The sequence below is a fragment of the Anarhichas minor genome, unplaced genomic scaffold (genome assembly GCF_050575085.1).
Source record: "Anarhichas minor isolate MPS153535 unplaced genomic scaffold, ASM5057508v1 ptg000026l, whole genome shotgun sequence".
Lineage (NCBI taxonomy): Eukaryota > Metazoa > Chordata > Actinopteri > Perciformes > Anarhichadidae > Anarhichas > Anarhichas minor.
Genome location: NW_027466472.1, coordinates 11744553 through 11767736, shown reverse-complemented (window position 1 = coordinate 11767736; position 23184 = coordinate 11744553). Strand labels below are relative to the sequence as shown.

Here is a 23184-nt window from a genome sequence, read left to right as displayed (position 1 = left end):
GTTTGTGGGTGTGTTTAAGCAACCCTACACTGCCATTAGTGTTGTGACCACACATTGCCTGCCATAACAGTACATCCATATTATGTGTGTTTGTATCTTATAGGCTGAAAAAGAGGCATAAGAGGCCATATGGATGCACCTCAAACAAACTCTGTTGCCAAGTTTGGAATTATAAATATAAAGATGGAAAACAAAATTCCGCCTTTAATGATTTAACATTGAAGGCGTAATTAAAAACTAGACTAGAGACGGACACACGCTTTACTGCAGTATTACAATCCTCTTCCTGAAGTGAAAATGAATATGCTTATCTGAAGTATCAAACTGGTTGAGATGGTTTCCTTTCACTACATTGAAATGATAAAGCAAGACACTGTCATCCTCCTCAGTATGAAAACCAGGCTGAGGGGAAACAGTGTCACCAGATATTACGTTTAGTTAGTTCAGTAAGCATTTGACAATTGCTATTTTTGTTTTCAAACTAATTTTATTTCCCTGTAAAGGTGTGTCTGAAAACAATCTCAGATCATGTAATTTGTCTGTTCACTGAATGAACAACTTGTGATACAAAACAGATATACTGATGAGAAACAAAGCCGAGTCCACTGGCCATATTTTAGAGAATGAAGAGACTTGCCATCAGTGCTGGTGAGGACAAAGATCTCAGTCTGGTTCTGTTTCTTGCCACCAACGGTCTTGGGGAACCAATGTAGGTCAACGGGGTAAATGTCCTCTGATAATTTGACAACCAGACTGGTCTCACTGGTCAACAGGTTCCACCTGAGGATCTGGTGGTCCTCACTGCACGAGTACAGCTCATCTGCTGTGGTCCAGCCAACACAACTCACAAGTTCCTTATGTGATCTGCTGTTAAGGAAAGTGATCTCGGTATGTTTTGAAATTGATCATCTGCTATAAATAGGGTCTCCTGAAGAAAGAATGAATATATTCTAGATTTGGTACAACTAAGGTGCTCGGTCAAACCAAGCAATAGAAAGTACCAATTACTATAATTAACGCTATATTGCTAACGTTACTTCTAGTGGTGCTAACATTAATACAGGTTAATAATAGTTTTTGACGTCGTGTTACATTACATATATTGCAGCTGTACAGAAACACAACAACATCATAAAAAGGATATGTTTGGGTTCCTGTAGCAGCGATGTTTTCAATCTCATGGTTGTATGTTTGTTCCGTTGATCCCTAAACAAAACATCAGTTAGTGACAGTACCTCACATTAAAGCTCATTATATCACATCAATGTCAAGCCAACACACGGAAAGAAACAATACAAAAGACCAAATCAAATCGTTGAACAAGTACCCTGTAGATTAGCCTTAGCCGTTAGCATGCCCTGGTAACTGTGACGGTGAATTTAACAAGCGTCTGCTGTTGCTACGGTACCTGCCACTGTTGCTAACGTGAATCCTGAGATGTCCCCGAGCCTTTCATGCTAACGTGAATGCTAACGTTAACTTGGTTACCGACTTTATTACGGAACCACCAGATGTGTATGCGTGTCATTTACTCCAGCAAAAGATGCATTAAGAGCCAATACTGTACAGAGCACGCCTTATCCATCACTAAGCAACACTTTCTTGCTAACGGTATCAAGGCTAATCTCTGGTAGCCATGTTATCTGGGTCATGAAAGGCTTGAACAGAAATATCTCGCGAGAGTTACAAAGTCTCGCTTCCGTGAAAACGGATATTTCGAATGGCGATTACAAATTAAATCTGTTAAATAAATATAACGTATTTAATAGCACTCATTAAAATCAGAGATACTAACATTAATCGTTTAAAGTATTTCAAGAAATGTAAAGTATCCCTCCGGTCGGGACTTCTTTCTACTGTAACCTCGCAACCGTTTGAACACATAGAAACATTAAGCGTTTGAATCTGACAATAATCTTAAATCATATAACATTGTAAAGAAGTACTGTTGCTTTCTGCGTTTTTTCGTCTGAGTATTCGTGTCGTATGATTATTGTTTGTTTGGAGCGAGGCGGAGTTGGCTTCGTCCCCTTTTTTGAATTTCGTGTTTTTTTTTCCGTTGCCCTTTGAACGTTCCATGGTGCCTTGCGTCAGTTTGTAACGAATCTGGTTCGACGGCACAGTTTAGGCGCCATTTACAAGTTAGAGTGTTCAACCAGGAGAGGAGACTCGGAATGACACGGGGCTGAGTTTTGTGGATTATATTTGCCCAAATCTTGGATTAACGAATACTTTTTTACGAAATCGCGAATTGGGGTCAGAGAGAACGACTCTTGACAGACTGTGCCTATATTGTGGAAGGTACATTGAAAAAAACATTTTAGCGCTGCGTAAATTAATGATTGGGTTCCGTCTATTTGCTGAAATGCATAACGTTAGTTCCTCACCAGATTTAACATTAACGTTAATTTGCGTTTTGACTACAAGCAACGGTGAGAAGCGTACTGATCAACGGTATCAATACTCTGGAATGTAATGAGAGATGTTCGCTTTTTAGCCTAATATTCAATTTACAGCAAACTGTGCCTTTTCGTAGACACACCCCTAACAATAAGTTAGTTACTTCTCCGATCGTCTGAGTTTATGTTAATGATGCGCATCGTTTCAAACATTTTAGCTGTAATACCTTTGTCTGGATAACGTCAACTACTTTATCTTGGGCTACGTTAGTCCTTTCAATTCAGATGACGCTTACTTGCGTACCGTTACAGTTACAGTTAACGTTACAGCGTTGCGTTAACGTTCCACAACGCAGACGTTTGTTAGTCAAAGTTAGCCAGTACGTTAGCTTTAGCTTTGCTGTGGCTGTGGCGTTCACATCAGATAGTTACCGTTAGCTACAGCTGCTAACTTAACTCTAACATTAGCAAACTGAAAACAATCCAGTAACGTGGCACACTTTACTAAAAACACGCGTAACGTTACGTGTTTTTTTATCCGGTGGCCCAGCTACGATAGAGTTACTACGGTCCTTATTTAGCAGACGTACGTAGTTAACGTTAGTTATAACGTAGTTAACGTTAGTAGTTATTCGCCCAACGATACCATAAAGTTAAGGTTAGCTCCATTTGTTATTTTAATGTCCTATTAGAGAGTTAGGTTGGCCCGTCTGATTTACATACAAGTTTAGGGGATTCAAGTTATTATTAGTGTCAGTTTGTGACATCGTTGTGTCTTTACCACCGACCAGAGAGCCTGTTCAGCTGCGTCTATTCAGTGATAACCATAACATAGGTTAGACTGAGCTGTTGGCAGAGGATTTATCTCTTTGCATATTAACTGAATTTGTTATGTTAACCTTATTTTCTGTTCTTCGCATCATTGGGTCATTAACCGTCCGACTCTGACGCGCGAATCAAATGCGTTAGATGCACACGCTACTAAAAAGCATTCTGTCACAGGTGGAGGTTCATTTGTACTGTTTGGTGTTAGAATAGCAACTAGTTTGCTTCAATCATCACGCAGATTGACAGCCTTAACGCTCCCATCTCGTTTAATGTTATCTTATAATAACTACATTTGTTCAGGTCCCAAACTCAAACATTGTTATTCGTGTTGTTACTTTGTCTTTTTTAAATCCACAAAAATATGGTCTCATTTGAAGAAAAAAATATATACGGACTACCAGTTTGATGGGCGTCAGTGTGGGATCTGACTGGTAATGATTAACGCCTGACAACAGAAGCTGCGTGTGACCGACCTAAAAGTGGAGAGATTGACAGACACACTCATGGATATTACTTTTTTTTTTTTTTTTTTTCTCCCAATGACCCCTTAAGATTTCAAACCATGCCATCTAAAACTGCAAAGAGCTCCACTGCCAAGCCCAGAGGGAAAGGGTCTCAGCGTCGGGATGACTCCGGAGACGAGCTGGATGTACCTCAACAAACCCGCTCCAATGGCCCAGAGGAGGCACCGCCGACAACTGGCAAGTAACAAAGGCTGTGTTGGTGTCTGTGAATCTAAATAAGTTGTGTTCACTCAATGGCTCTGCGTGTGTCGTCGTAGTGGCCAGTTGCCACTGCTTTGAAGCTTCTTCTTTTTTCTTACTTAAAACACGCAGTTAGAGTGGCTGTTTTTTTATTATTATTTTTAAAGTTTCTAAAGTGTCAGTCATCAATAAAAAAATTCTAATTTTTGAGATGATTTTGTTATCGTCGAGTGTACTTCTTCTTCCCCGGATCTTCTCAGCAAACGAGGTAATTCATTTCGATAATAAAGTGTTTTATGGAGTAAGATCAAAAGGGAGTTTTTGGCGTTATTCTTATAACTTCATCAAATGGGAGTTGTGTGGTTAAATTGTACGCGAAGCCTTAAGATGAAGACCAAGTGATATGTGTGTTGAAATGCTTCATCTGGCTGCAAGCATTAGATTTACAAACATCGACCCCTCAGCTTGTTTATGCTTCTGTGAGCACAATAGATTGTGGACAGGTCGTTGTTGGTGTGATGGCAACATAATCGGTTTAACGTTTATTCATTTCAATCACAAAAACAAGGCTTTCCCCTGTCTGCGTTTTGAGTGCAGTTAAGAATGAGTGCAAATGTGACGCTGGTGATCGAAATGTGCACTTATTTATTATCGAGAGAGAGAGAGAGAGCGAAAAGAAATGACTGTGGCGCATCTACTCGCACGTATAAACGCGTGTCGGGGAGTGCGTTTGTATAATAATATGTGTTCATAAAGCGGGTCTCTTTCGGGTTGGCTCTTGTGTTTTTTCAGAACAAAGAAAATGAATGCCTGTCAACTTTCTCTGGAGTCGTTGTTTGACTGCTGTTTGTTTGTTTTGTTTTTGCTCCTCCACCCCTCCCCCACGCAGCACTGCCCCCCACCTGAAACGACTCGCACAGAGGAATTAAAGTTTTTTTTCTTCTTCTTCTTCTTCTTCTTCTGTGCCACAGATCTGTCTCACGGGGAAGCTGCCGAGGCGGGTGATAACCGAAGTTTGGAGGAGATTCTCGGCAGCATCCCTCCACCCCCGCCCCCAGCAATGACCAATGAACCGGGCGCTCCTCGCCTCATGATAACACATTTAGTCAACCGCAACTTTAAATCGTATGCAGGCGAGCAGATTCTGGGGCCTTTTCACAAGGTACGACCAAACATGGTTACACACATCAAGCCTGCGTGGGAAATGCCTCGTTAATGTGTAGTGTTAAGCTCACAGATTTATAATCATCTGTAGTGTGTCTCAAGTGGATTGTGTTTGTCTTTAATGTCATATTATGCCACTGTACATGTTGCCTTGTGTAGCGGTAGACACAAAAAGTACAACAAATATTATTGATGCTATTTAAAATAATGAATCATACTATTGGAACATGTGTTGAGTTAAAAAAAAAAAATATTAAAGGTGGAAAAAGTCACACAACTCCATTTTGATTTAGTGAGTGTAGTGATCTACACCCACTGGGAATACATTCACTGTCACAGTGTGACTATGCTTAAATGTTAATATACAGCGTGTAATGTTATGGCATTCACAGTATTTGTTTGTGGATGCAGTATAATTTTATATAATTGATTAACATATTTTTTTATCTTTTTTTTTCTCAGCGCTTTTCATGCATCATTGGTCCGAATGGGAGTGGGAAGTCCAACGTGATAGATTCCATGCTCTTTGTGTTTGGATACAGAGCTCAAAAGATCCGATCTAAAAAGCTCTCGGTGCTGATTCACAGCTCTGATAAACACAATGATGTGCAGAGCTGCACTGTGGAGGTGCATTTTCAAAAGATTATTGATAAGGTATATATATTTATCTTCATCTCTCTCACACAGACACACACACTACATTCACTCTGGCCTCTCCTGAATGGATAAATACACAGTCTATTTCAAATGGGTGATTTGAAATATTTTCTAGTGGACAGATATTTTTCTTCAATTTTAAATATATATTTTTTCTCAATGGTCATGGGATAATATTGCTCCACAATGATCACACCGGTGACTTAACACAAGACTCAAAGCAGTCGTGAAAGTTACAACTAACACCCACACAGGCCATCGTCCATTCATAATGTGCTGCAATTCATTCCTCTATTTTAAACAATTTCTAAATGTGTCATTTAGAGACTAGGCTCTACTTGTTTGAATAAACTGTGAAAAGTCAATCGGTATTTGTAATAAGAGACTAATTTTTCATTAGATCACAAATTACTTTGAAAAGTGACTGTAGTGTTAAACATGCTTCTGTATTTGATCTGCCACAGGGGGTTAATTATTTATTAATTATTTTAAGTCTTTCTGTTTGGTCCAGTAGTTTACAATAAATTTAAATCAAGTTGTCAAACTAAAGGCATCATTTTATGAATTCTGCCGGCTTTACAATCGGCCATTTTCGAAACTTAAAAATATTTTTTCATAAGTGGTGTCCACAGATTAGATTATTAGACTTGTTTTTAGTATTAATACATTTCAGCCAAATTCCCTCCCTCTTTGCTATGCATTTATAAATCTCATCATTATATCTAACATGTTGTTCAAATTTTGTAAATGTAAGATGATAGAAAACACTCTAATATTGATATGGTTTATTTACATGCTAGTGTAGCTGGCCTGGATCTCTTTAGTGCTTTTTAAACAAGCCTTTTTCTTAATTGTTGTTAATGTGCAGTGTTTTTCTCTAAGCACTCTCAGTGAGTTTGTCGGTGTTATGAGTATTATCATCTGATGTGTCGAGCTGGTCGAGTTTCTCCTGAACTTTTATGCACTAAGCTGCTCTGTGTCTTCTGCCCCTCCCCCCTCTGAGCCAGGAAGGAGATGACTACGAAGTCATCCCCAACAGCAAGTTCTATGTTTCCAGGACGGCCAACAAAGATAATTCCTCAGGCTACTATATCAACGGCAGAAAAGCCACATTCAAAGAAGTGGGGGCTTTACTCCGGGGCCATGGCATTGACCTCGACCACAACAGATTTCTGATCTTACAGGTAATTGTACTTTTTTTAATATCATTTCCTTATGCACTTCTAAATCAGTTTTTTTATTTAATTTTTTTTCTAATCCTTGCTGTGACCATCCCATTCTGTCAGAGCTTCCCTGCTCTTGGTTCTCTTTGAGTGAAATGTTTCGTGGCTGTCTGTGGGAGTAACCTGTTGCTCTGGACTAGGAAAGAAGAGGATGAGCCCTCTGCCAGCCCTTAGACTGCTATAGCAGCGCATCATGGTTTGAAACAATGTGGAAAGGTGCGAACCATTATTTGCTGCTTTAGAATTCTAAGGAAAAAATGCAATTTGAGCCGTACATGGACCTGGATGTGAGTTGCTGTAGTTGAACAACTAACTGAGGTTTGTTTTACTGGGGTTGAGCCTCTAGTGGGGACGGGTTGGACTTCCCTGTCTCATGTACCTGCCACGCTTTAGCAGCACGTAAATATTGGCGTGTGAGAATAGAACCCAATATTAGCAGTGCTGCTTCAGTGTGGCCGGGTCAAACTCCCTCCATTACCATGGCTTTAATGTTGGCTCAGCATTTTTGTTTGTTTGCTTTTCTTTACTTCCACTGTGAATGTAATGCATTCCTGTATACGGTTTCATTATGTTTGAATTCGCATTGTGTCACACTGGGTTTAAATGAGTTGACTAGTTGCACTGCTATCCCTTCTGATTGTATCACATGTGCATCTTGCCCATTATTACTGATGAACCTGAGGCTTATGGGGGGGATGACTCAGGTCAGAGCAGAACTTTGTTGTCCCTTTTTTTAAATTCTATTATTTTTACAGTCTGTGGTAGTTTGGGGTTAACACTTAGTTTCTACCCTCCACTGTGGTTTTGCGGTTAGTTGATTGTGTGTGTGTGTGTGTGTGTGTGTGTGTGTGTCGGGTTTTCAGCTCTCTGTCTATGACATGGCTGCATGAGTTTGGGAAGAGGCTTCAGCTTTTCTCCAAGGCCACTTCCCGGCCTCTGGCTGAGGGACCTCTGGCTATTTAGTGCACCGGTCAGAACAGAGAACGACGACCTCGACTGGCTTCTCTTTTCTTTCATTCTTAAAAGTAATATGTGAAACATAATTTGGGACTTAGCTTTTTCTATTTCTGCAGTTGATATGCGTTTAACATAATATCTTTACATAATACATTTTGTCACCCTGAGCTAGCCGACCTAAAAACAAAATAAAAGAACACATGTTCAGACGAATATTAGATTGGAGACTTGTCCCCAACATCAGGAGAAATAGTATTTGGTATTTCCACCAAGGTGTAGCTACGAAGTCAACATTTTCATTCGTTTTTATATCACTTTTAATTTGATAATTATAATTTTATTTAAAAAAAATTAACACTAGTTGTAATGTGCAGAGTTGGTGATTGTTGGTGGGGTGGTAAGGTTATGTGTTGTTACAACATTAATACTTCTAAGTGTCTGAAGCATTTTAAAATGTCTGTGATAAAACAATTTACCCAATCATCAGATTTAATCATATCTATAGTTTTTTAATTGTATGTTCTCTTTTTATTCTCACTTTCACTGAGTGGGAAAAGTCATTGTGTTCCCAGAGGGAGCCTCTAGAGATATTTTTATGTACACTCTACATGAAAGTGTGTGTGTGTGTGTGTGTGTGTGTGTGTGTGTGTAGTAGACCAGCCTTATTTTTAAGTCTAGAGACATACATTTAATTAGCCTTCTATCTTAAAAGTGAGTGTTGAGGGCATTTTATATTTAATTTATTTAATTATATGCGTGTTTTATTCGAACTTTTAGCTCTGTGTTTTCAGTGAGTGACGCGTGTCTCTGTCCGTGTGTTGCTCTGGACTGTCCTTAGGGCGAGGTGGAGCAGATCGCCATGATGAAGCCTAAAGGCCAGACGGAGCACGACGAGGGCATGCTGGAGTACCTGGAGGACATCATCGGCTCCTGCCGCCTCAAGGAGCCGATCCTAACCCTGGCACGCCGCATTGAGCTGCTCAATGAGCAGAGGGGGGAGAAGGTGACATACACTCACACACTATCTGCTCACACACTATCTGCTCACACACTATCTGCTCACACACTATCTGCTCACACACTATCTGCTCACACACTATCTGCTCACACACTATCTGCTCACACACTATCTGCTCACACACTATCTGCTCACACACTCCTAAGGGAACCAACTCTTCTTCCTGTCCTGACTTCATTTGCTTAATTTATACAGTAGAGGTTACAGTTTGAAGAGGCTTTTTTGTGTGTGTGTGTGTGTGTGTGTGTGTGTGTGTGTGTGTGTGTGTGTGTGTGTGTGTGTGTGTGTGTGTGTGTGTGTGTGTGTGTGTGTGTGTGTGTGTGTGTGTGTGTGTGTGTGTGTGTGTGTGTGTGTGTGTGTGTGTAAGATTTTGATGCACATATCTGAAATTATAATAAATAATACATTTTTATAGTTGTGTAAGATAAGTTGGTACATAGCTGGACCAGCTGCCCCAGACATGATTCATGTTTTTTGTTTTTTTTTACAGTATACGTAATAAGATGCTGGAGGGATTAGAAACAAATTAAAACATTTTTTAATTTTTTTATCAAAAATCATTATGTGGCACCAGAATGATGGAGATGCTGTACATGTCACTAATGCATTATAATTTATGTGTATAGCTCAACCGAGTAAAGCATGTGGAGAAGGAGAAGAACGCTTTGGAGGGAGAAAAGAACAAAGCTGTGGAGTTCCTCACTCTGGAAAATGACATCTTCAAACACAAGAGTCGGCTCTGCCAGTATTATGTGTGAGTGCACCAGCAACAATGTAATGTCATTAGATTCCAACGTAGACCTGACCCAACAATAGCATAGAAACAAATATTGAATGAATGCCAATGTTCTTTTTAAAACTCACCGGGGCAGCGTGACCCTTCTTTGGTGTCGGGTGCCAATTTCTTTGTGTGTAAACAGTTTTTACCACTCACTGTTCTTCTCCTGATCTCTCTTTGTCATTAGTCATGATCTGCACAAGCGTGTTGTCGATAAAGAGCAGGAGAAGCAGAAGATCTTGGAGGACACCAAGGACCTGACTGAGAAAAATGCAAAGATATCACAAGAGACGGAGAAAATGAACCAAGAGCTCAAAAATGTGGAGAAGTAAGACTCCTTCTGTCCTCTTCTGTGCCTCTACCAGCCAATGTAACATGCCTGGAAGGTCACTAACCTTTCTACTAATGTAATCATGTTGTGGCTGTTGTCAGTGCCTATCTTGATCTTGATCTAGTTTAGTGGCAAAAGTCCAATTCAGGTTTAGAAAAGTGTAGAAGTATCTGTAATTTATGTGTCCTAAAATGTGATTGTTAAACAAATATATAGAAAAGTGTTCTCTCCTTGCAAAACGTGTTGTTCTAGATGCCACAACTCACAACTTTTTATGGCTTTGATGACCATAGATCATTTTTAAACTGTCTGAGCTTTACTATGATTAGTTGACCGTGTTATATTATAGATCTGGGGATTATTATTATTTGTTATGCATACCTTGTTTTGCATATTTCTTTGTATTCTCATACTTCATGTCGTATTTCAGTTGATTTTTCCACGATTTGACTTGAGTGTACTCTGTAAATATGCTGTTCCTCCCCCAGGAAACAAAATAAGCTCAACAAGTACATCGAGACGCAGAAGGAGAAGTTCACCCAGCTGGACCTGCAGGACGTTGAAGTGCGTGAGAAGATTAAGCACTCCAAGAGCAAGAGCAAGAAACTGCAGAAGCAGCTGGAAAAGGACAAAGAAAAGGTGTGTTGGTGCACTATTCCACACGGTCCAGTGGCTGCATGTACCTGCGTTTCAGTCATTATTTCACTTGGACAGTATCACAGTAGAGGCACACGGTCGCATAATCTGTCAAGGGAGCATAATTATCTCAGTTTTTCCATCATTTACAATGCGTGTCCATACACAAACACAGGGTTGTACTAAATCAAGACAAGCTAGCAGCGGTGGTAACACACTCCAGTGGAGCTGTTTGTTTTGTCCCGGGGCCAAAAAAAAACATGGGCACTAAAAATACAACTTCCGTTGCTTCTAGAAGACACACGGCTTGTTGTTTGGAGGGTTAGAGAAAATTACATTTGTCGAGTCTTTACAGAAAGCTAAATGAATCCAACAACATTTGAACTTGTCTTTAGTATGAATCACATTGACTTCACGTGTCGGTTGAGAAGGTTTTATTTTTTATAAGCATCCCTCAGTTCACTGGTCCATGTTATACAGTTGGAAGCACAACAGTGTACCGTTTGTGTGTTTTTAAGTATGGTTCATCTTATGTTGTCGATGATAAACATGGATTATTTTATTATTAAAATAAAGCAAATTTGAAAGATAATCTAAATTTGTGTAAAAATATGAAAGGTAGTGTTTTAAACAAACTGGCTGTTGGAAGAGTTATAGTTTATGAAGAAATTCAACTGACATCACTCTGCATGATATTCAGATATTATACAAAAAAAGTGAATATTGCTACTAATTCCTGTTGGTCTTGCACACGATGCCGTCTCAGTTGCTAAAGTGTGAGATGAGTTAACATGCATTCAGAAAAATCCAGTTTCAAAATTGTAAACCAAAGTTGATGGCAGGAAGAGATATCTGCCCCAAACAATCCACTAGGGGGCTGTGGAGTCACACACATGTTGATTGTTGGTGTGTGTCTGTTGACGACCCACTCGTGCTCTGTTTCACTGTTGATGGAGTTCCTGTTTCTCTAACTTGCGCACTCACTGCAACATGTTTTCACACAAACGGAGAGTTAAGCGTCGCCGCATAACTGCAGGTAAAGCTTCTCTTCTCCCTCGCTGCTTTAACAACTCGTATCTGCTCCGCCTACACGTCGTGGTCAGAGGCAGGCGGACCTCTGGGGAGCAGTGTTCTGCTGTGTGGTATTCAACTATGGCCTGGCTTGTGTAACACTCCCAAGCAGCCACAGCCACATTTCACCCGCTGTTAACCCTACAAAACATAGACTGTACACACACACACACACACACACGCACACCACTCCTTGCCTTGTGTCAGTCCTGCCAAGTGGCAGACTTAACCAGCACTTGCTCAGTTCTGAACGTGTGTTTATAGTTGATTACAGTTGTGTGCTTTGGCACGTGCAAAAAGTGTATTCAATCCATTTACTTTGTACCTCTTGTGTTCTGATGAAGTCTTTACTGATCCCTTAATCTCATTATCTAATTCAAGAGGCACCGGGCTGTTAAACTCTTGTTTGGTTGAAGTGTGTGTTGATGAGTGATGTCCTTAAGCTGTACCTAGACAGGTGTGGAACCCATCTCATCTGTTGTTGTCTGGCTCATCTTCCAGCTGGAGGAGGTGCGCGGTGTGCCAGCCAGCAGTGAAAAGGCCATCTCCGAGGCAACCGCTCGCAAGGAGGAGCAGGAGAAGCAGAAGGTGAAGGAAGAGAAGAAACTGGAGGAGGTGATGGAGAGTCTCAAGGAAGAGACCAGCGGTTTGCAACAGGACAAAGAGGTGCGTGTATACGTCCTGGTGTTACTTTTGTTGCATGCTTTTGTTTAACTTAAGATGGAGATATTTGTTTTTTCATTGCTTCTTAGTCTTCCAACCGCTCCTCTTGTTTGTATTCTCCAGACCAAAGAGAAAGAGCTGATGGAGCTCAGCAAGGCTGTAAATGAGACCCGGTCTCGCATGGACCTGGCTCAGTCGGAGCTTGACATCTACCTCAGCCGCCACAACACGGCTCTGACACAGCTCAACACGGCCAAGCAGACGCTTCAGACGACTTCTGACACGCTGCGTGAGCGCCGTGCAGCCATCAAAGACCTGGAAGTCAAAATACCCCAGAAAGAACAGGAGCTCAAAAAGGTCAAAAGCTCAACCTTGTGTAAATGGCTTTTGTTCAGGCATTTCCATGGGACATGTTATACCTTACTACTGTAAGTATCCAGCTGGTGCTCACTATATCTGAAGTTAATTTGCTCCTTTTTCTTTTTCCTCCTCAGGATGAAGGAGCGCTGGAGCAGCTGATGAAGGCGGACAGCGAGACGAGGGAAGTGGTGAGGGAGATGAGGCAGAAGGTGGACGAAGCCAAGAGCTCTCTGTCCTCCAACCGCAGTCGAGGGCGAGTCCTGGACGCCCTCATGCAGCAGAAGAAGAGTGGCAGAATCCCCGGCATCTTCGGAAGATTGGTAAAACACTGTTATAACATAACTCATGGTCATCTAGCTATGGTGTGCATCGTGGCTATATAATAACACCAATTCCGCCTTTACAAATGTATTTAACTTTTAAGCATTCATGGTCTGGAATAAAAAGCAGAAGTGTCATCATTTTTGTTGTTGTGCATGTAGGGAGACCTCGGAGCCATTGAAGAGAAGTATGACGTGGCCATTTCCTCTAGTTGTGGCGCCTTGGACAACATCCTCGTGGATACCATCGACACGGCTCAGAAATGTGTCATGTTCCTCAAAGAGCAAAACATCGGGTTCGCCACCTTCATTGGTCTCGACAAGGTAACGGTCATCACACTCCGGGGTGTGTAGAGAGTGAGTCATTATGGAGGGATTGGTTTGAATATCATACATGCTACACTCTAGTACTGACTTCGGTAGGTGGTCATGGGAGCTGGTTATACATTTACTAAGCTTTAAAACAATAATAAATGACATCCTCATCTCGCTGCGCCGTCTCACACCTCCTCACTTCCTTCTTTGTTTTTCCAGATGAAGGTGTGGGAGAGAAACATGGCTCCCATTCGCACTCCGGAGGACTGCCCCCGTCTCTTTGACATGGTGCGTGTGAAGGATGCGAGCGTGCGACCGGCTTTCTACTTCGCCCTGAGGGACACCCTGGTGGCCCAGGACATGGAGCAGGCCACACGGATGGCCTTCCAAAAAGACAAGCGCTGGAGAGTGGTCACCCTGAAGGGACAGATCATTGAGATGGCTGGTGGGTGGCCCACTCTCAGTAAAGATACTACATCCTGTTTTTACAAGTCTGTTTTTAATCTCTCTGTGGTGTGACTGTGCTTCACAGGAACCATGACTGGAGGAGGACGACCACTGAAGGGCCGGATGGGCTCCTCTATTGGTGCTGAGGTGTCCCAGGAGGAGGTCCGTTTCTATCACACGTCTTACCGTAGAACATTGGTCCGAACTGGCCAACAATTCTTAGATTCTAACTCCTCGTTAACAGAGTTTGTTCAGACGAATGGAACCCGTCGTTAGACGATCCCCACAGCAGGCTGTTAGAATACGAGACGTGATGCTTTTCATGTGTCTTCTGCAGCTCGACCGTATGGAGAGCAAGCTGAATGAGAAGGTGTCAAAGCTGCAGGACTGCCAGGAGAAACGGCTGCAGCTAGAAGAGAGCGTCCAGCGCCTGAGGCCACAGCTCCGAGATATGAAGAACACGCTGGAAAAATACGCCAAAAGCATGACTGTACGGCAAATACACGTCTTCCTGTTCAGCCACTGCGTTTGTGTCTCGCTCATTTGGGGATCTTAATGTTAACCCCTACTACTCCATAGCCATCGTTTCCTTCTGTCCTTCCTTCAGAGTCTGGCTGATCAGGAGGCTCACTTGAAACTTCAGATCAAGGAGCTTGAGGCCAATGTGCTGGCTGCTGCCCCGGACAAGGCCAAACAGAAACAGCTGGAGAAGAGCCTGGAGGCCTTCAAGAAAGGTAGGCTCATTGTTAAATATGTTCATACGTTCATTTTGAATCATCATTCTCTGCTATTCCGTTCTCCCTTCACAACCCTCTCCTCCTCCTCAGACTATGAGGCGGCGTCCAGCAGGGCTGGGAAGGTGGAGAACGAGGTGAAACGGCTCCACACCCTCATCGTAGACATCAACAGCCACAAGCTGAAGGCTCAGCAGGACAAGCTCGACAAGATCAACAAGGAGCTAGACGACTGCTCCTCCACCATAACCAAGGCCAAAGTAGCCATAAAGACCGCTGACCGGTGAGGAAACGCATGTTCAAGCTCTGTAGTTACCCGTTTGCATTGTTCACACACATTGAGGAAACGCCCGTTACCTTGATGTACTTGAACTCACCTGCTGAGATCCTTGTAACCATGTAGACGAGACAGTTGAACCACTACCACTCTGACAGAGGCCGATGTCTGTGTTTTGTCCCCTTTGCAGCAACCTGAAGAAGTGTGAGGAGAGTGTGAGTCGTGTGCAGGCCGAGCTGGAGGAGAATCAGAAGTCCATGGCTGAGCTCACTGAGCACCTGAAGAAACTGGAAGACGAGGCCGGGGAGGTCATGAAGGCCTGTCAGGAGGCTGAGGTCGGCACTCTTAACTTTTCTTACTGTTTAAGGTTCATTGTTTTTGTTTTAGACCGATTTTCACAGAAAAACATTATATTTTATACCAGTATTAGTTTTCTGCTCCATTCTTGACAGCAGTTTATCGTCTTTTTGCATTGTACATAGCTACTGATCAAGCAGGAAAACTACAATAAACATTTGAAATACGATTTTAGACTTTGTAGAATGGCCACGTCTCGCTTACTTCTAAGTCCAAAGTGAAACAAGCTGACTACCGCACTTCTTTCTTGTCCTCCAGGCCGCGCTTCCTGAGGTGCAGCAGCAGTACCAGGGGGTGTTGAAGGAGATAAAGGTCCTGCAGCAGCAAGAGCACGCCATGCAGGAGGAGTCGCTCAGCGTGCGGCTGCGCATCGAACAGATCGAGACCAACATCACGGAACACAACAACAAAATCAAACACTGGCAGAAAGAGGTGGGTGATGAAGTGTGAGCTACGACTTCTCTTAGTAACGATAACATTCTACTAACCGAAGTAATAGTGGAGAAGCAGGAGATCTGCGACATTACGGACGATTGGTCCAACGAGCAATAAAAGCTTCTCGAACATTACTTTCTCCAGTAATTCTTTATTTTATAGTAATTCTCTCCTGATGCGGTTTGAATGAGTCATTTCAGGGGCTCTGCTGTAATTTGGCAGTTTTAAATTGAAATGTGCTCCGTATTAAAAATGGTGTTCAAGATTTCAGATGTCTTTGTGTTTTTCCTGAAATAAAGGCAGGTTTTTAACTCTTTATTTTTATTTTTATTTTTTTCATTATTGAATGGTTGGATGTTACAGTTAGTTGTGTCCACATTGATGATCTGTAGAGTAATGTGTTTTACCATCGTGTCTCATCTTTATATTCTTCAGGCCACCAAGCTGTCCATTCATACTATTGAGGGAGAGCCAGCCGAGGAACTTCCTGTTCTTACGTCTGCTGAACTCGAAGAAATCTCCAATCCCAACATCATCATCAACAAGATGATCACTCTGGAGACCAAGAGCGCTCAGATGAAGCCCAACCTCGGGGCCATTGCCGAGTACAAGAAGAAGGTACAAACAGGCCTCCTTCTGGCTAACCTTTAGTCATAAGTCTTTAGTTCACAGCAACGATGTCAACGTGTGTCATTGTGTGTGTGTGTGTGTGTGTGTGTGTTCAGGAGGAGCTGTACCTGCAGCGCGTGGCTCAGCTGGACGAGATCACCACAGAGAGGGACCGGTTCAAACGGGGCTACGAGGACCTGCGCAAGCAGCGCCTCAACGAGTTCATGAGCGGATTCAACATGATCACGAACAAGCTGAAGGAGAACTACCAGATGCTCACACTGGGTGGCGATGCCGAGCTGGAGCTGGTGGACAGTTTAGACCCCTTCTCTGAGGGAATCATGTTCAGGTAAAGAGAGAGGAGACAAAACAAACCGCCAACAGACCAAAGGCTCATGTGTTGATTCCCGTTTGCTGCTTGTTCAATCGCGTCCTTTCTTGTTTTGAGCTCCGATTTTCTGTTTCCCGCTCTTTAGTGTGCGTCCTCCAAAGAAGAGCTGGAAGAAGATCTTCAACCTGTCGGGAGGGGAAAAGACCCTCAGCTCCTTGGCCTTGGTGTTCGCTCTGCACCACTACAAGCCCACGCCGCTCTACTTCATGGACGAGATAGATGCTGCCCTCGACTTCAAGAACGTCTCCATTGTGGCCTGTTACATTTATGTGAGTGTCGACCTGTTTATTAAGCAATGAGACGAGCTGCACGGTGAAGTCATGGGCTCAAGATCTCTCTCTCTCTCTTAGGGCCAAAGTACGTTTTTAGTAGGAAGGTGGTGTAATGATAGTCAACAAGAAGTAGAAGTAATTAAACATTCAGCCGGTTAATTCTCAGAGCTGTTGAGCTAATCTGTGCTGTTGCGTAACACTGGATTAAAGGGGGAGTTCAGACAAATCGCCTGTTTTCCGGGAGTGTGGATCAAAACAAAGTACTAAGTATTTAACTGTGAGCCTCTACCGGGCCTGTACTTTTTGAATATTTACTTCATTCTTCAGGTTACGATTTGACAGCACCAGGCTGTACTTGATTGAGACGACGGCTTCTAACCTCAGTCTCTCTCCAGATCAGTCATTTTGTTTTCTTTCCCTCGTCTCTGTGCAGGAGCAAACAAAGAACGCTCAGTTCATCATCATCTCCCTGAGGAACAACATGTTTGAGATCGCAGATCGTCTCATCGGCATCTACAAAACTCACAACACCACCAAGAGCGTGGGAATCAACCCCAAGACCATCGTGTTCAAAGAGCACGATGCCGTCACTGCTTAGAGGGCTCATGTTCATTTTTTACTTTTCACACATTGTGTAAATATTTGTCTTAGTCTTGTCCTTTATGATGGAATGCTGCTATTCTTTAACTATCTGTACTTTTTAACTATCTGAACCAATAAATGTTTTCTGGCAAGATCTTTTCCTTAATGCAAACGCACAAACATAACCATCACACTCTGAATAGATCGAGTGTCTGTCCACACTTCAGGTTCAATTTCAAACATCTAATATTTTTTCAGTCACTGAACTGATCAGAGAAACAGTCAAAGATAATTTTATTACATTTTGTGCTGTAAATGTAATTAAGTCTCATGACAGGCCGACCTGTAGATTCCTAAACTTATGTAAGTCAATTTCAGTACCCCGGTAATAAAACGAGCTCCAATGGTCACATTTAAAATAAATGTTACAACTCCAACACCAATAGTCAAGATTTGTCTAGTTTGCATACGTTCTGCTGATTCTTGGACACAAAATATTTCACACTACAAAGACAACTGTAGCGAGCGTCAGCTAATGGAGCTCACAGCACCACTTTAAAACATACGGCAACACTAATTGACTCGTGGTTCATCATGCAGTGTCACGCTGATGGCTTTTATTTTTATGAATACGACACAAAACAAAGCATTTAAAATACAGTAACAAGTTTAGAAAAATACAACTGATCAAAATGTCTTCAGTATGTGATGCTTGCAGTAGCATATATACCAACTATAGTTTGCATAATACTTGTGTACATGATATTTAAGACGGCTGCACCGCTGCCTCACAGCTCTGTGTGGAATGTGCATGTTCTCCCCGTGTCAGCTCGGGTTCTCTTGCTTCCTCCCACAGTCTGAAACATGCAAGTTGGGTTAATTGAAGACTCTAAATAGTGTGAATGGTTGTCTGTCTATATATATATGTCAGCCCAGCAACAGCTATTAAAGATAATAAATGGAAGATATTTTGGAATGCAGCTCGGCGTTCTGGTTGGTGGTTCTGTGAAGATCTGTCCTGCTGACGACATCTTGAGTTGTAGAAAGCTATTGTTCCTGGTGGCGATGCAGTCTACTACAATAAGACTATTATATAGTTTCTATATCAGCTATTATAAGTAGGGTGAGGTTAAGGCGTGGTGGTTAAAGGCACAGCAAGGTAGCCACTGAGAGCTGAGCATCACTGCAACATGATCTCAGGTCCAGAGTGTATCTGGTTCCACTCTCCAGGCTCTAGGGTTCACATAAAGCTCCGGTCCCTGTAGACCTGTGTAAGGAGATACATGTGCAGCTGAACTCAAGTCCTAAGCACTGAAATGTCCCACTGCATCGTGGGAAAGGTGACTCACTTACACATTTTTGTAAACCTATGATTAAAAAAAAAAAATCTTGTTTGATATGATTAATGCTGATTAGTTAGGCAGTATAAAGATAGAAGAATATACCATAAATAGGAACATAACACTAGACAACAATTAAATATACAAAAAGATTTACGGATACATTTTTTTTAAAGAATGTCTGTTTACCAATTGCCTGAATTTTTCCAGGACAATAGCAGGAGTTTAAAGGTGTATTAAGGAGTATTTTCCCTTTACTACAGGAGTGTGGAAGTAAAGCTTTGTCAGCCTCTACATGTATGTCGAGGGTTCCAGTTTCAGTGGGATGTCAGAGTTTTAAATAAGGCAGCCAGCTGCTGGGAGGCCTTTTCCCCCACTGAGGAGAGGTGAGCGCTCCATCTTTCCACAGCGGCCTCCAGCACCGTGTACGCTGATCCCGCCGTGTCCCAGACCGATGTGACCAGTTCACTGCTCAGGCCGTGGACCGACTGACTAAACCGAGAGAGCACAGAGAAACCGAGCGACGCCCCTCCGACCGGGTTGACCCACAGCGCCGTCAGCAGCAGCAGCAGCCCCAGCAGCAGCAGCGAGAAGGTGGGCCGCACTTCCCACCACAAGTTCCGCGCCCAGCCGTCGGACGGATCCCTTCCTCCGGCTTCGGTTTCCACGCTGCCACATCTGGTGCAGCAGCACACCTTAGGCACGGGCGCTTCCTCCAGGCTCCCGATGGTCACGGCGGGCCAGTGCTGCTGCAGGTGCTCTGCTGCCCGCGGAGTGACGGAGAGGTTGATCACCGAGGGCAGAGGGGCTTTAATGAACCCTTCAACCCTCTCTCTGAACAAATGGACCTGCTCCAGGAAGACCAGCGGGGAGTCCTCCTCCTCTACTGATGAACCCAGGGACACCAGGTCCAACTGTTCTTCCTGCAGGAAACATGATGGTTATCAGGGCTTTTATTTTCGTAATTACGACAGGGAAACTCATATATATATCCGAGATGACGCCTAATAACTTCGAGGCGCCTAAAAACCAAAAAAACATGGATGCCTCACGTTATCATTGAAAGTAGCTAAATCCAACTTCAATGGATATTTCGCTTGTCCATATTACCTGTCCATGCTAAAGTATCTTAGTTAATCCACTCAAGGATGGGAAACAGTCCCTAAATAAGTGACGATGATGATGATGATGATGTGCGCTATGATCTGATGTAAATCGGCCATTAGCCCTGAAACACACCTGTAGTGCCTTCACTGTGTGAATGAGGGGGTCGTAGGCCCGGGACACCTCTGCACCGGCTTTATCCAGGGCCTCCAGGTAGGCGTGTCTCTTGCGGGCCAGCACCACCTCCAGCGCCTGAAAGAACTGATTGACCTCCTGCCGGTCCTGCCTCACTAGACCCTCACAGCGGGCCTTCTCCTGCTCCAGCTGCTCCCCCAGCTCACACACCTAACAGCAGGACAGAGGGCAGGTAACATTTCCAAATGAACACACCACACATGCTTTTCAGAGTATCTTTTCAGCCCGATTGCAGCCACATTGACAGGATTCCCTACCTGTGTCCATCTCTGCTCAGAGAGTCTGGCCAGCAGCAGCGATGGAGTCTGTTTCTCTCTGATGAACGCTGCCTGGAGGTCATCTATGGGATGGCCCTGGTGCTGCCCGACAGTCAGACACAGCCCGCAGATCAGCTGGCGGTCCTGGATGCAGTACATGTTCAGAGGCTGCCTGTGGTGCTCCTGACAGGAAGGGTGTTGCGGCGCACTGTCGCTCTGGTACTGGAGATAGCAGACGAGCACAAACTTAAGCAGCAAAGCATATAAAGCAATAAGAGGATTCTTAGACCGATAGGTAGCATAAAGGATGACTCTCTCCTACTTTCTCGATGATGGCTCGCAGAGATACGTTGGTGGGCAGAGAGTCTACGCCCATCGGGGGCAGCTCTACCACGCTGCGGCAGTTGGGGCATTTTAGCGGCAGGCGGAGCGGACGCCAGATGGAGTAGTTGGTGGACAACCGGAGCAAGTTGTCCAGGCAGTTCTTACAGAAGGTGTGCGAGCACGGCAGGACGCGCGGGTCAGAGAACAGCGAGTAGCACACAGAGCACGTCAGGTCTTCCTCCAGGTTGTCCATGGTGGAGGCTAGAGGCCCGGTTCAGGACTGAGGATTAGGGAGACGAAGATCTGGCAGGACAGCAGGATGGAGGAAAAGCTACGCGTTCAGCAAAACACATCAACTCGCTGCAACTGTCAAGTGAGCGTAACCTAGTGAAGACCTAAAAGAATGTCATTGGGTTCAGAGTGAATTAACACAAAAATTGAACTATTTTGATAATGAATTATTGTTTAATTTGTTTTCCAAGCAGTTGAAGGTCTCAGCTGATGTAAAACTTTCTTCTTGTCGTATATAAAACAATATCTTTGTGTTTTGGACTGTTGGTCAGATATAACAAGACATGTGAAGAGGAAAAATAGGCATTTCCCCTATTTTCTGACATTTTATATACAAAATGATTAGTTGTGAAAATAGATAAAACGTGGGAACACATGTACGATCTATTACAATATAATACAACAGCTCTGTCATAAATTCTACCTTTACAAAGCTCATTATGAGCAATGTGTAAATTCAATTATATATCGATTACCGAGGTCAAAAGGTGATGTTATGCTGGAAGACTACATTATAATGTGGTGTTCCTGATATTCTGTCCTCCCTATTTACAAACATCAATAACAGAAACACAATCACTATATTTCTCTATGACTGGGTCATAAAAGTAGACTTTATGGTGGAACTGTATTGCATTAGATTGTACAGGTGTATCTAATGAAAAGGCCCCTGAATGCAACATTAGTGTTTCCCTATTAACAGCATGGATTGCCTCATTCAAGTAAGTCTAACCATCCTGTACTGAAAAACAAGAGAACAGCCAAAAAAGGGCTCAGCCCCTATTAGAGGATCAGTTATATAGTGAGGTGTGTGCACGCGCTCTCTCCTCTAGTTACATCTAGCACCGCAGTGACAATAGGAGGCCTTCTGCCAACACACACACACACACACACACACACACACACACACACACACACACACACACACACACACACACACACACACACACACACACACACACACACACACACACACACACACACACACACACACACACACACACACACACACACACACACACACACACACACACACACACACACACACACACACACACACACACACACACACACACACACACACACACACACACACACACACACACACACACACACACACACACACACACACACACACACACACACACACACACACACACACACACACACACACACACACACACACACACACACACACACACATTTATGCAGTTAAACTACAGCCGATTTGGCGCCCAGAATCAAACAGGTAACGTTTTAAGCGTTCATTATTATCAATTAATTCATTTTTGACATTATATCCACTTGGTACATTTAAAACTTGACAGCTTTATTTTTTTTTTTTACCATTTTCTGGGAATTGTCAATTGTTTTGTTGGCTCTTCTGGTCAACTTTGCAGAAACAGTTGCGTCAGTTTTATTTATTTATTTATATATAATCACGAGACCGTTAACCGCAGTTTTATTTCAAAAGTCACATAAGAAGCATCAATTTGTGGCTTCAAGATACGTTATTTTAGAGACACCTTCAACAACCATAAAATATATTTCCCACATGATAAATAGTGTTTTATAAAGGTTTAATTTAAACTAACGTTACCGTGTCACTCCCATACCAGTAACATTAGACACATTAACAGCTGTTGCAGCTTCTCTCTCAGCGACCCGACATTTTTTGTCTTCGAATTTAACATTTACACATTTATATCTTGGTGACACAACGTATACAATTTAGAAAGATGTTTTTAAAGCGAGAAACCTTTAGTTAAACACTCACCGTGTGCTCGGAGGAAAGAGTCTGCCCCAAAACAGTTTTCATTTCCTGTTCCTCAAGGTGCTGCCTTCAAGTGCCCTCAGTAAAGTCGTACTTGCTGAAGGCAGAGGTAGGCGCATATGCTAAAACTTTTGGAGCACATTTAAATGCTTGCGTAGAAAATAGGAAAAAAGTAAACGTTTTGCGATGTTTTCAGACTTGAGTTAACCAGCTATTCTTTCAAAAGACATGTGTCACTATTGCCACCCAGCCTTTTTGGTGCGCGTGGATGTCACTAACGTACTCCACCAGTCTTAACAGCTACTTCTCCGATAGTTACGAATGCATCATTTATAGTTCCTGTACTACGCATGCGTATAAACTAGTCTCTC

General features: G+C 42.9%; 3 protein-coding genes across 6 annotated transcripts in view; 1 reads left to right on the top strand and 2 right to left on the bottom strand.

Annotated features, from left to right (window-relative positions):
* ift80 (intraflagellar transport 80 homolog (Chlamydomonas)) overlaps positions 1 to 1651 on the bottom strand; it is a 33288-nt gene extending 31637 nt beyond the window's left edge. The window contains exons 1-3 of one of the 2 annotated variants that reach the window (XM_076100811.1): positions 1328 to 1651; positions 1147 to 1206; positions 638 to 861 (exon numbers count right to left, since the gene is read on the bottom strand). In XM_076100811.1, the coding sequence (XP_075956926.1) occupies positions 638 to 861; positions 1147 to 1181 (259 nt within the window). In that variant the 5' untranslated portion in view covers positions 1182 to 1206; positions 1328 to 1651. The remainder of the gene's footprint in view (positions 1 to 637; positions 862 to 1146; positions 1207 to 1327) is intronic. The other variant, XM_076100810.1, reaches the window with a different exon arrangement.
* Positions 1652 to 2156: 505 nt separating this feature from the next.
* smc4 (structural maintenance of chromosomes 4) lies at positions 2157 to 17674 on the top strand. Of its 3 annotated transcripts, XM_076100833.1 has the most exons (24): positions 2157 to 2301; positions 3780 to 3928; positions 4903 to 5093; positions 5558 to 5749; positions 6760 to 6936; positions 8771 to 8935; positions 9577 to 9704; positions 9916 to 10056; positions 10548 to 10698; positions 12268 to 12432; positions 12553 to 12786; positions 12924 to 13109; positions 13272 to 13433; positions 13644 to 13869; positions 13957 to 14033; positions 14209 to 14361; positions 14479 to 14605; positions 14699 to 14888; positions 15073 to 15217; positions 15498 to 15671; positions 16110 to 16292; positions 16400 to 16632; positions 16760 to 16943; positions 17380 to 17674. In XM_076100833.1, the coding sequence occupies exons 2-24, from the start codon at positions 3790 to 3792 to the stop codon at positions 17542 to 17544; spliced, it is 3888 nt and encodes a 1295-aa protein (XP_075956948.1). In that variant the 5' UTR covers positions 2157 to 2301; positions 3780 to 3789; the 3' UTR covers positions 17545 to 17674. The 3 variants fall into 3 exon arrangements, with proteins under 3 accessions (XP_075956948.1, XP_075956947.1, XP_075956949.1); XM_076100832.1 differs by lacking the exon at positions 2157 to 2301 and having other exon boundaries at positions 3238 to 3928; XM_076100834.1 differs by lacking the exons at positions 2157 to 2301; positions 3780 to 3928 and adding an exon at positions 3976 to 4199.
* Positions 17675 to 18143: 469 nt separating this feature from the next.
* trim59 (tripartite motif containing 59) lies at positions 18144 to 23176 on the bottom strand. The gene is made up of 5 exons (XM_076101063.1): positions 22817 to 23176; positions 20747 to 21051; positions 20425 to 20646; positions 20108 to 20317; positions 18144 to 19791 (listed from the first exon to the last, which is right to left on the bottom strand). Exons 2-5 carry the CDS (start codon positions 20999 to 21001, stop codon positions 19186 to 19188), a joined length of 1293 nt encoding a protein of 430 aa, XP_075957178.1. The 5' UTR covers positions 21002 to 21051; positions 22817 to 23176; the 3' UTR covers positions 18144 to 19185.
* Between the last annotated feature and the right edge of the window lie 8 nt (positions 23177 to 23184).

What these genes read in the sequence shown, in the direction of transcription:
- smc4 (XM_076100833.1), top strand. Translation starts at nt 3,790, where the DNA reads ATGCCATCTAAAACTGCAAAGAGCTCCACTGCCAAGCCCAGAGGGAAA. An exon ending in TCAAACACTGGCAGAAAGAG is followed by an intron (nt 15,672 to 16,109) that starts GTGGGTGATGAA and finishes TATATTCTTCAG; the next exon opens with GCCACCAAGCTGTCCATTCA. An exon ending in TTGCCGAGTACAAGAAGAAG is followed by an intron (nt 16,293 to 16,399) that starts GTACAAACAGGC and finishes GTGTGTGTTCAG; the next exon opens with GAGGAGCTGTACCTGCAGCG.
- trim59 (XM_076101063.1), bottom strand. Translation starts at nt 21,001, where the DNA reads ATGGACAACCTGGAGGAAGACCTGACGTGCTCTGTGTGCTACTCGCTG. An exon ending in CTGAGCAGAGATGGACACAG is followed by an intron (nt 20,318 to 20,424) that starts GTAGGGAATCCT and finishes TCCTGCTGTTAG; the next exon opens with GTGTGTGAGCTGGGGGAGCA. An exon ending in ACACAGTGAAGGCACTACAG is followed by an intron (nt 19,792 to 20,107) that starts GTGTGTTTCAGG and finishes TGTTTCCTGCAG; the next exon opens with GAAGAACAGTTGGACCTGGT.